The sequence below is a fragment of the Malurus melanocephalus genome, unplaced genomic scaffold (genome assembly GCF_030028575.1).
Source record: "Malurus melanocephalus ecotype Western Australia unplaced genomic scaffold, MMel_1.1 scaffold_193, whole genome shotgun sequence".
Classification (NCBI taxonomy): domain Eukaryota; kingdom Metazoa; phylum Chordata; class Aves; order Passeriformes; family Maluridae; genus Malurus; species Malurus melanocephalus.
Genome location: NW_026623425.1, coordinates 717260 through 728659, shown reverse-complemented (window position 1 = coordinate 728659; position 11400 = coordinate 717260). Strand labels below are relative to the sequence as shown.

General features: G+C 57.4%; 1 protein-coding gene across 1 annotated transcript in view; it reads right to left on the bottom strand.

The window, feature by feature from the left end:
* Positions 1-9702, bottom strand: part of SSC4D (scavenger receptor cysteine rich family member with 4 domains) — an 11357-nt gene extending 1655 nt beyond the window's left edge. The window contains exons 1-10 of the mRNA XM_057373359.1: positions 9544-9702; positions 6659-6694; positions 5457-5762; positions 4472-4543; positions 3828-4142; positions 3025-3105; positions 2704-2781; positions 1618-1929; positions 897-974; positions 102-429 (exon numbers count right to left, since the gene is read on the bottom strand). Of these exons, the coding sequence (XP_057229342.1) occupies positions 113-429; positions 897-974; positions 1618-1929; positions 2704-2781; positions 3025-3105; positions 3828-4142; positions 4472-4543; positions 5457-5762; positions 6659-6694; positions 9544-9664 (1716 nt within the window). The 5' untranslated portion in view covers positions 9665-9702 and the 3' untranslated portion in view covers positions 102-112. The remainder of the gene's footprint in view (positions 1-101; positions 430-896; positions 975-1617; positions 1930-2703; positions 2782-3024; positions 3106-3827; positions 4143-4471; positions 4544-5456; positions 5763-6658; positions 6695-9543) is intronic.
* Positions 9703-11400: the final 1698 nt, after the last annotated feature.

Below are 11400 nucleotides of genomic sequence, written 5' to 3'. Positions count from 1 at the left end.
CCGGCATGCATGGGCATGGACTGACTGCTGTGCTAGTCACTATCAAAATATGGTCTTAAAGGTTAATTTAAGCTCCCTGCAGCATCCCTGTCCCCCCTCACCTGCAGGAGGGTCATAGGATGTCACACTCAGCACCGGCATCCTCCGAGTGGTCGCAGTTGTGGACGTCCCAGCGGATGTGGGAGCAGCGCAGCAGCGATGGCTCGTGGCCCTTGCACTTGAGGTTGTCCAGGAAGATGTAGCCGGTGCCTCGGCCGTAGTGTGCCTCACCCCAGGCTGCCATGGCGTGGCCACAGCCCAGCTGCCTGCACACCACCTTGGCGTCCCGCAGGTCCCAGGCGTCGTCGCACACCGTGCCCCACTGGGACAAGTAGAACATCTCCACGCGCCCCTCGCACCGGTGGCTGCCGTTCACCAGGCGCAGGGAGCCTGYGGAGGGGATGGGGAGAGGCAGCCCCCGTCCGTGCCGACCCCAGAGTTTGTCCCCCACTCCCTGCCTGCTCTGGTCCCTCTGAGGTTCAGCCCACAGCTCCCTCAGTGCCTCTGCACAGCCAGGAGCAGCAGGGTGACCACTGGCCAGAGCAGGGGGTGACCCCCAGGGTGTTGTGGTGGATGTTAAGCTGGAGGAACAGAAACAATCTCTGTTCCCAGCTCTACCCCTTTGGTCCCTCATGTCCTCTCCCCACCCTAAGTCCACCACCTSCCTGAACCAGCCTCGAGGGCACCAGGAGAGGCCGTGACTAAACAGCACCACCAGTTTTTCCTCCTCCTGTTGGCTGCCCCAGGCACTGACAAATCTTGCCCCTCTGCCCAAGCCACTTGTTTTTCCTCCCTGTGCCAGCGTGGAGCATCCCCAGGGCTGGCACTGTGTCCTCAGGTGACACCCCAGTACATACCCTCCTTGGGACGAGTTGGGGCCAATGTGGTGGTTGTAGCAGTGGCTTCTTGGGAATGGTCTTCAGTGTCATCAGCACCTGGTGCAGTGGAGGAGAGGTGGGAAAAGTGACTCAGGGGACAGGGTCGGATCAGAGACMCCCAGCAGTGGTGTGGGGTGGCTGGGTGCAGGGACACAGGGTGGGATGTGCAGGATGTAGGGTGGGATGGCTGGGGATGGACACAGGGATATGGGGTGGGATGTGCAGGGGTGTGGGGTGGGATAGCTGGGGATGGACACAGGGATGTGGGTGGGATGTGGAGGATGTGGGATGGGATGTGCAGGTATGTAGGGTGGGATGGCTGGGGATGGACACAGGGATGTGGGTGGGATGTGCAGGATGTGGGATGGGATGTGCAGGGAGGTAGGGTGGGATGTGTAGGGGTGTGGGGTGGGATGTGCAGGGATGTAGCATGGGATGGCTGGGGATGGACACAGGGATGTGGGATGGGATGTGCAGCCACTGCGCACAAATGGAGCCGCTGTCCCCACCCCAGCCACCATCCACCACTGCCACTGCTGTCCCCACATGCAGGAGAAACTCCAGTGTCTGGAGGCTCATTATTCACCCATTTTCCACAGCCACCCCGAGCCCTCCCTACACTCCTCCTCTCACTGATTTTCCCTCTGATCTGTCTTCACGGGGGACCTGCAGACCCTCCTCTCGCACCTCCCGCTCTCACCTCGGCAGATGACCCCGGCGTCCTCGTGGTGGCCGCAGTTGTGCTGTCCCCAGCCCAGGTGGAAGCAGTCGGCCAGGCGCTCCTCGCCGCCGCCGCAGCCCACGTTGTCCAGCAGGACGGGCCCGCTGCCGTAGCCGAAGGAGCCGAGCACGGTGGCGGCGAGGGCGGCGCCGCAGCCCAGCTGCCGGCAAACCACCTGGGCGTCGGGGAAGTCCCAGTCGTCGTCGCAGACGGTGCCCCAGGTGCCGCGGTGCCGCACCTCCACCCGCCCGCGGCAGCTCCCGTTCCCGTTCGCCAGCCGCAAGCCGCCACCTGCGTGGCACGACGCCGGGGGGACCAGGGCTCCACAGGGGGTCCGGTGTCCCCTGCTGACCCTCCAAGGGCGTGGGGTGAGCCCCCGGTTTCTGGGGTAACTCCTGGGGACATGGGGGCAACCCCCCTGGGGATGTGGGACAAACCCCTGTGGGCATGGGGTCAGCCCCCGGGTTTTGGGGTAACCCCTGGGGACATGAGAGCAAACCCTTGGGGGTTAAAACTTGTGGGCTTGGGGTGAGCCCCTGGATTCTAGGGTACCCCCTGGGGACATTGGTGAAACCCCATGGGGATGTGGGGCAAACCCCTGTGGGCATGGGGTGAGTCCATGGGTTTTGGGGTAACTGCTGGAGAGTATGGGGTGAACTGTGGGGGTGTCAGTGAGCCCTTGAGGACACAGAGTGATTCCTGGTGATGTGGGGTGACACTGGGCACATGGGGTGATTCCCAAGCAGCACGGGGTGAGCACTGTGAGCAYCCCTGGAGATGTGGGATGAACCCCTGAGGGGCACGGGGTGGACACCTTGGGAACATACAGCAAGCCCTGGGGATGTGGGGTAATTCCCGGGGCATGGATTGGGCACTTGGAACATGGTGTGACCTTTGGGGACAGGGAAGGAGCCCTGGGGACATGAGGTGAGCCCAGGGGGAAATGGAGTGACTCCCACAGGGATGTGGGGAAATGGAGTGACTCCCACAGGGATGTGGGGAAATGGAGTGACTCCCACAGGGATGTTGAGCCCCGAGCAGGGCTAGCAGCAGTTGTACACTTACTTTCCTGCTCAATGGTCAGCAGCGTGGTGGTGACCACCTCGGTGGCCTGGGAGGGCTGGTCCCTGCTGTCTGTCACTGCTGGGACAAGTTTGGGGACACACGGGCATTGGGGGGTCCAGAGCCAGCCCCCCCCTGCCCCTGCTCTGGTCAGTGCCAGCGGCCACCAGCACCACGGCTGCACCATGGCARGACTCTGCCATGGGCAATGTCACCCATCGAGTGTCACCCAAGGGTGGCAGGACCCCAGAGTGTCCAGGCTGGGTCACAGGAGGACACAGAGGGCACAGTCCCCCCACAGCTGAGTGACTGCCACCATCCTACCTGTGGCTGTGGCTGTGAGTGTCTCCTCCGAGCCCAGGGCCACCGAGGTGGTGAACGATGTGATGGTGGATGTGTCCAGTCCTGCGGTGACACAGAGGGACAGAGGTGACCCCTGGGAGATTTATCATCAGGATTTATTACCTTTTGTGCTTCATTATCCCCTGCCCCTCTGAGCAAGGGCTGGGYGTGGCAGTGCCATCGACTCTGTGCCCACAGGAGCTGCCAGAGGGGACAGGGATGTTTAGGGAGSAAAGGACCAGCCTGAAAAAATTGTCCCTTTTGTCCTACATCATCCCCTTTGTCCCTTAATAGTGGGAAAGGGAAAGCACTGGCACTTAGTGCTCCCGTCATTAACCAGGATAATGAGGGAATTCAGGGGGATTATTAACATTATAAACAGTAATCAGTGGAGAATGGCAGGAACACATCATTTTAGGAGGGGAAGGGGAGGCAGGCTGGGCCTGGCACCGTGCCCGGCCCCTGGCAGCCGCTCCCTCCTTCCGGATGTGGGCAGCTTGTTTTCCAGCCAGCAGAGCAGGGAAATGGCAGAGGGAAATGGCACGATGGCAGATGCATTTCCCCTGCAAATCACCACCCCGGCTGTGCCCCAGGCTCTCAGCAAGGGGCTGCTACTCCTGAGCACCAGGATGAGGGTGGATAAGGAGCGAGGATGCTCCCACAGCGCAGAGCCCGGTTCCTGCCCATCCCTGGGCACCTCAGCATCCCTCTGAGGCCATTTCTCCTTGGAGAGCAGGACATTCATGGGTTTTTCCCCACCCTGAGGGCRATGCCCTGCCTKGTACCTGCACAGATGACCCCGGCRTCCTCGTGGTGGCCACAGTTGTGGATGCCCCAGCCGAGGCTGTAGCAGGCGGACAGGAAGGGCTCACTGCCGTCGCAGTTGACATTGTCCAGGAGGATATGTCCCGTCCCGTAGCCAAAATAGGCGTTGCTCTTGTAATCCAAGGCTTGCCCACAGCCCAGCTGCTTGCAGACCACGCTGGCATCGCTCAGGCCCCAGTCATCGTCGCAGACGGTGCCCCAGTTCCCGCGGTAGAAGATCTCCACCCGGCCCTGGCAGGTGTCGGGGCCGCTCACCAGGCGGATGCTGCCGTCACCTGCAGGGTGGCAGCACAAGGTGAGAAGAATGTGGTGTCCCTGCACGTGGCACAGCGATGCCACCGAGCCCAGACCCTGCCATGCCCGTAATGGCAAAAAAAAAAATTAGTGAGAAAGAGAAGGGAAAGGGTGATGCTTTAGAGCAACGGGGTTTGGGAGCCTTGGGGAYATCTGATATAGGGTTTGGCATGGCCAGCACAGTGGTGGGGTCTGGGGGTCTGCACCTCAGCCTGGAGGGTTGGGAGGCTTCAAGAGGGGCAGCAGGTGACAGTAGGGGACACTGCCCTCAGGCAGGATGTCCCYCTGCAATGACAGCTGAGCTGCTTACTTTCCCCATCCGGTACCAAGGCTGTGACGGTCCTGGTGGTCGGTCCTTCACTGGCTTGCGTGGGTGAGAACTCTGCAAAGGGAAGCAGAGGGGTGGCACCTGCTGCTGCTCCACCCCGAGGCTGGAGGGATCCCTCCCACCAAACCAGCCCCAAYGGGGAAATAGGGGGAATTTGAAGCTGCACCGCCCTGCCCAGAGCTCTCTGACAATGCCTCAAGCTGCTCTTCTGCCCTTAGACCCAGCTCCCCWTATCCTTTTTCACTTCCTTCCACTTCTCCTCTCCAACAATGCCATGATTCAGTTTCCTGCTCAGTCCACAACCTCTGYTTTCTGGTTGCTGTTGGTACAACCTACCAGCCAGCCCAGCATCCCTCCCTTCCCATCCCTCTTTTCCAAGCCCCACTTCTGCAGGATGTGGGGATTCACCGAGCAGCTGCTCCAAGTCTGCTCAGCCTCATATTCACAGTTCACTGCTGCCTGGCTGATGAGCAAACCTCRCACAGTGAGGGAGGAACGTGTGTGGGGTGCATAAGGGTCGTCACAGAGCCGCTCCACTTTCACTTGCCAAGTTCAAACACTTTCCACTGCTTTTCTCACCTTTAGGAACATCTCCTACTGAMAAGCTCAGCAGCTTAAAAAACACAAGTCAAAAGGGGAAAGAGCAGTTGGGCAGTGACTGACTCAGGCAGAACGTGGGTGGGCATGTGCTCCTTCCCCAGGAATTGTGCTGGAGAGGGCGCAAAGTCCCCGAGCTGGGAGTGACAAGGAACACAAAACAGCCCGGTCACCTTATGGAGCACCAGCCTGTGGAGCTGGGAGGTGACCTGGATTGAGGAGAGGGGTGAAAGAAGAATGCAGAGAAGGTTTGGCTGACCCAGGATCAGAGAAACAGACTCTGTCATAAGACCCTCTGGTCCCCTCCAAATCTTGCAGCTCCACAGGAACCCCCTGCTCTCCTTGCCCCCAAGGAACCCAATCTCATTACCGTTGCACACAACAGCCACATCCTCGTAGTGGTAGCAGTTGTGGATGCCCCAGCCATGGCTCCAGCACTCGCTCAGGGCCGCCTCCCAGCCCTTGCAGTCCACGTTGTCCAGGAAGATGGGCCCRCTGCCCTGGCCGAAGGTCATGGCGGCTGGGAGGGTGATGGCGTGGCCGCAGCCCAGCTGGCGACACACCACATTGGCATCCACGATGTCCCAGTCGTCATCGCAGACCGTGCCCCAGGAGCCGTTGTAGAGGATCTCCACTCGGCCCTGGCACCGGCTGGGCCCGTTGGAGAGACGGATCTCTGGGAGGAYGGGGAGAGAGAGGGCCCTCAGCAGGCAGCGGGTCAGAAGGTGACCAACCCTCGATGGGTGTCATGGGGGGCAAATCTACACCAAATTCCTGCTCCTGAAATAAAATCCTGCCCCTTCTTTGTATCACAAGTGCTGTATCACTTGGTGCTGCCCACCTGGGGGTGGGACATGGGCTTCCCTTCATCTGCTGGAAGGAGCAAATGTGGAAACGCAGCACATCTCAACCCAGGAATGTGATGCACCATCATCAAGGCCAGGCTGGACGGGACTTTGGGYAGCCTGGTCYAGTGGAAGGTGTCCCTGCCCATGGCMRGGGKTRRAATGAGATGGTTTTTAAGGTCCCTTCCAAGCCAAACCATTCTGTGACTCTGTGATGCTTCCATCAGCTTGCCTGCTAATGGGCAAAAAAACCCAGGGGAGAAGAGGAAAACAGACTTGTGGCACCACATGTTGACATACAGTAGGTGACAAGTGACAAGATGCAATTAGCAAATTCTTATTAGCCTCAACAAATGCATCCAGAGCTGGTCCTACGTGGGAGCTGTGGGATGGAGATGGTCTCTGAAACTGCTAGTGATGGGGAGCAGGCATGGAAGTGCTCAGAGTCTGCCACATCGAGGGAATTATTTACTCATGTGTGATACATGGCACAGGAACAGGGACTCAGCAGGAGGTGGCAAAATTCCCCTCTCAGGATAATTAGTGGAATAGGGATAATAAAGAATCTCTATTTCCTTTCTGTAGAAGTTTGGCTTCTTGCTGCTTTTTGTTCCAAACCAATTTCTTTCCTTTTTTAAAATTCCCCAAATCCCTTCTTTTGCCTAAAAATGCATTTTACAGCTGTAAAACTTCCTGGAGAAAAGCGACTTCAAGAGAAGAATCTCACCTGGGAATGGCAGCAGCTCTGGCTCGGAGGTGGTGCCTGCAAGGGAGAAGAGAAGGGATCAGCTCTCCCCAGAGAGGAGGAGATGGCAGCAGGAATGGGATGGTGGGGATGGGCAGAACCCAGCAGCCTCGGGATCCTTCCCTTTCCTGCAAAGTCCTGATGACTGTAGKGGAAAAAACGAACACTTCCCCATGGCACCACTTCATAGGTGGGGAAACTGCGGCAGCGTATGAGTGACTGTGACTCTGTGGTGGTGGGGTTGTGCTCGAAGCACCAGGTGACACATGAGTGACCCCAATAAGCCCAGTGGCCAGCAGAAGCCACCCCAGGTGGGGCCTGCCTTGGGCCAGATCTTGGGGACCTTTGTGTCCATCCCTGGCTCCATTGCTGACTTGCTGTGGGCCCTGGGCAGCTCCTGCATTCTCTTGCCCCATCACCCCATGGAAAACTTGGGTGGTGAGATAAGGACAAGGAAAATCAATCCTGCCCAGCTTGAGAAACCCACTGGAGATTGGATGGAGGATGCTGTACCTTATGTACATTTTAATTGATTTTTTCCCCCCCAGCAAAATCTGTGTTTTGCAAGCATCGTAATTCCGTGCAAGTACCAACACCACTGATGAGGGGCAGCCACCTTAGGGGGTGAACAAACATCATCCAGAGGGAGCTGAACTCTTGAAGGATGCAGGATGCATCCTCATCTCTGGGTCCCYCTCTCCCAATCTGGGTGTTATTTGGGCACAAAATCCCTCTTGGCCCCAATGCTGAGTGATGTGGGATCCCCCCTGGAATGCTGCCAGCATGGGTCACTGAGGGCTCCAGCTTGTCCAGGAGGCCACAGCAACATGATCTTGATGTCTTGGGGGATTGGTGGATGAGGATGGGTTSCTGGACCTCGTGGATATCCCAGTTCACAAGCACTTGGCAATGCTGGAGCCCAGCACAGATCTCCTCAGGTGTCCAAGGTRCTCTGGGCTTGAGGAASCAAAAAACCTCCCAAACCYTCCCAAATCTAGCACAAGGTGTCCCTACCCATGGCAGGGCATTTGGAACGAGATRMRCTYTGAGGTMYCTGCCAACCCAAACCATCCCTCGATTCTACAATTCCTCCATGCTAACTAGAGCACCCAAGGGCTGATCAACACCCGTGGCAGCTCCGTGGCCTCTTTTCCTCCCACTGCCTTGGACCAGCCCTGTCCTCTTCACGCTCAGCCCACGAGCAGTGACGCGAAGGTCGACCCCAGCCGCTCCGGAGGCGGATGTCACCGCCGTGAGAAGCAGCAGGAGCCTGGGGGGACAGCGGAGCAGATGAACCCACCTCCCTCTCCCTTGCTAGGACGTTGCCTGGGAGACCATTAAGTCAGCCAGAAATCAGGGCTGTCAAAGAAAGACCTAGAAGCCCCAAGAGAAAGGAGAATAAGGCAACTGTCTGGCTGTAGCCGTGACTGAGCAGGGGTGCTGGGATGAATATCAGCAGCAGAGGAGATCCAGCGTGGTCGGGTGGTCCTGCTCTACACAGCTGGACCAGGCAGCTGGAAAGGGGTGCTGTGATTCCAGCAAGAAGTGCGGATTAAACAAGTGAGACCAAAGAAGCAGAGGCTCTGAAGGAGAGGACAGGGAAGGATACAGCAGCCCCSTGGGTTGGATGATAGAAGAGAAGTAATTCAGCTCACCTCTGCACCAAAAATGTGGGGGAGATGCGAGAGTTTCTAGGAAGAGYGTTTGATCCTGGTTTGTATTGATTTTTAACACCTAGTCCACTCYGGTGCCGAAAAAGCAGTGGATAAAAAGGACGTTGATAAATATTCATCTCCCTTTAAGTCAAAATCAAAGCTCTGAAATATTCATTTAAGAGCATCCTCCAGCAAAGTCAGGAGAGATCTGAAAAAAATCTGCCTGGTGTGTCTACAATAATGAGGAACGAGGGGAAAACTGTCTTTTTTTGAGAAGASATAGAGCCCTCCATTTTTCTCTGATCCAGCTTCACAAAGCCAAAAGAAAAAGGGAAACTGCTCGAGTAAACACCGCTGCTAAACAAAGCCACCAAACGGGAGGACAAATTGCTCTTCGTTAGCAACTAATCTGTGCCCATTCCTGAAGAGAACCAGGACAGCCTGGCGGTGCAGGGGACCACGACAGAGCCACCAGGGTCCCCACAGCCCGAGTGTGGGCGCAGATGCTGCCACAGCGTCTCAAAGGGAAAGGGAAGCACCAGCGTGAGGGGGTGGAAAGGAAAAACCTGATTTCACTCAATTAGGATGTCTGACTACACCTGAATTCCCAGTTTTCCGTCTGGCTGTGCCTTGGCGCGGGTTTGTTGAGGCAGGAATGCTTTGCCCACCGCCTGGCTGTAATTACATAGGTAGAGTCACACAGGGATAACCACTGTGCCACGGCGCTGGTGCGGAGCCGCATTCCAGAGCGGGAATGGCTTTTCCCAGGTGGATTGAAATGCGTCTCAGCCTGGCTGGACAGTGCCTGGCTGGACAGTGCCTGCCAGGAGTGAGTGGGAACCGTTGTGCTTAGAGGGTGGGTGCGCGTTCCATCCGTTTCTGTGGCAGGACTGGTCCCACAGGTCCTGGGGACCAACCTCAGGAGCATCCCTTGGCCATCAGCATCTTCCCATGGGAGCTGCCCACTCCGGAGCCCMGAACTGCTCTTTCCCAGTTGTCTGCCCCATTCTCCTGCCTGTCCTGAGTGCTGGGTTTGTTATCACACACACGTGATGGCGGGAGATAAGAGCTGAAGTCGCTCTCTCCATCCCTGTGCACACTCAGCGCTGTAGGGGACATCTCATTAATCCTGCTCCTGGAGAAAATCCTCCCGCAAATCAGAGCTGGAGARGCACGATGGGTCCCCTCCCACCGCCGCAGGCAGAAGCTCACCGGTGGGGCTGAGGAAGAGGAGGAGGAGGAGGAGCGTGGCTGGCATCAAGGCGAGAGGCAGCACCTCRGTGTCCGGCCTCCTTGTGCCGCGCCGGGTGTCCGGACAGGGAGCGAGTGKCATTGCTGCTCCTCAGTCGTCCCGAAGAAGAGTTTCCAGAGGAGACTGTCCCTGAAACATGCAGAGAGCGGTGTTAGTGGTGGTGGCCCGCAGAGCCTGTGGCCACCAAGGGCCGTGCAGGACCTGGGAACATGTCCCTTCTCAGTATTTCCAGAAGCAGTGACCAGGAGATACATGAAAAGTAATTCCAGCTGAATTTATTGAGTACAAGAGATTTTTTTTCTAAGTGGCAAGGCGAAGCTGAAGTGTCATGTCCCACCTGCCAGCTCAAACTCAGCAACAGGGAATGTCAGCAGAAAATGAGGAAGAGATTAAATATCTCAAGATTCCATTTCCCCTTCATTTGCTGCTCACTGCCGAAGGGTGGATTTCCAGCTCTGTCTCACCCGCAGGCTGTTTGGGAGGGGTTTGGGTGCTGTTCCTGCTGGCCGGGACAGCTCTGGGAGCCCAGACCCACATCCCGGCGGGGCCGGCAGCCGCTGCGGCGGCGGCGAGCGCTGGGGGAGCAGTGCCATCGTGAGGATGCTCCCGCATGCCGATTCAAAGCGGGGCTGCCGGGCTCAGCTCAGCCGGGCCCTAAAATTAGTCCCTGCAGCCCACATGAGGCACACCAGCTCCTGAAGGGATGCACACCGACTGCTGCCGCTTCAGGCTTCTGCTGGTGGTCAGAAATTTGGGAAAAGACATTGAAATCCGCTGTATCAATGACTAAATCCTCCCTCCCATGGAAACACCTCATCCAGCCTTTTGCTGCTCCTTGTTTTCCCMTTTAGAAGTATGGGATGAGAAGAGSTCCCAGGTGGGACCGTGTGCTGGTGTCCACTCAGCCAAGATCCTTCAAGACCACGGGTTGGGTTGGCTCCAGAGCCTGCAGACCAAGGTTTTGACATCATTACCTGCACTAGGGAGAGATGATGGTGGACCAAAGGGTTTTCTGCGCTCCAGCAAGATGTGCTGGAAGTGCAGGAAGGAGCGCACATGGATGGGACACGGCCCCGTTACATCTCCCTGGTCTCTCTACTCGGCTCCTGCTGACCAAGCCTCTGGAGGAGACTCACCAGCAGACAGACAGCTCAGTGATGGGGGCTGAAAACCAATCTACTCGCTGAGGTGATGGCTTTCAATACTCCATTCATCCCTCCTGAAGCACCGAATAATGTCGCCTTTTGTCCCACGGGCCCTCCCCTCTCTGCAGCGGGGCAGGGCTGACAGACGGCCCCTCCGCCGCCCTGCCCCGGACAAACCCCGGCATCGCGTCCTGCTCGCAGGGACGTTGTCATCGCCGGCCACTTTTGTGCGGGAGCCAGCGCGTTCCTGCTCCCTGGCAGGGTGGCAGCGGGCATTAACCACTGAGGTGCTGTGCCACGGCCGACCCCAAAGAGGGAAAATTCACCTTTCTTTCTCCATCTGTGTTTTTCCAACTRTTTCTCAATGCTCACCTCAATGCTCAGGATTCAGCAGCAAACTGAATCCGCTTCCTTGAACCCAGGGGTGCCGGGGCTCTTTCAGAATGCTCATAGATTAAAAACTGCTTTTAAGCCATAATTAGTCATCATGGCACTGTAACAAAACACAGCATCCCTTTTAATATTGCTCAGAGAAGCTGTGGCTGTCCCATCCCTGGAAGTGTCGAAGGCCAGGTTGGACGGGGCTTGGAGCACCCTGGGASAGTGGAATGTGTCCCTGCCCATGGCAGAGGGTGGAACTGGATTAGTTGTAAGGTSCCTTCCAACCCAARC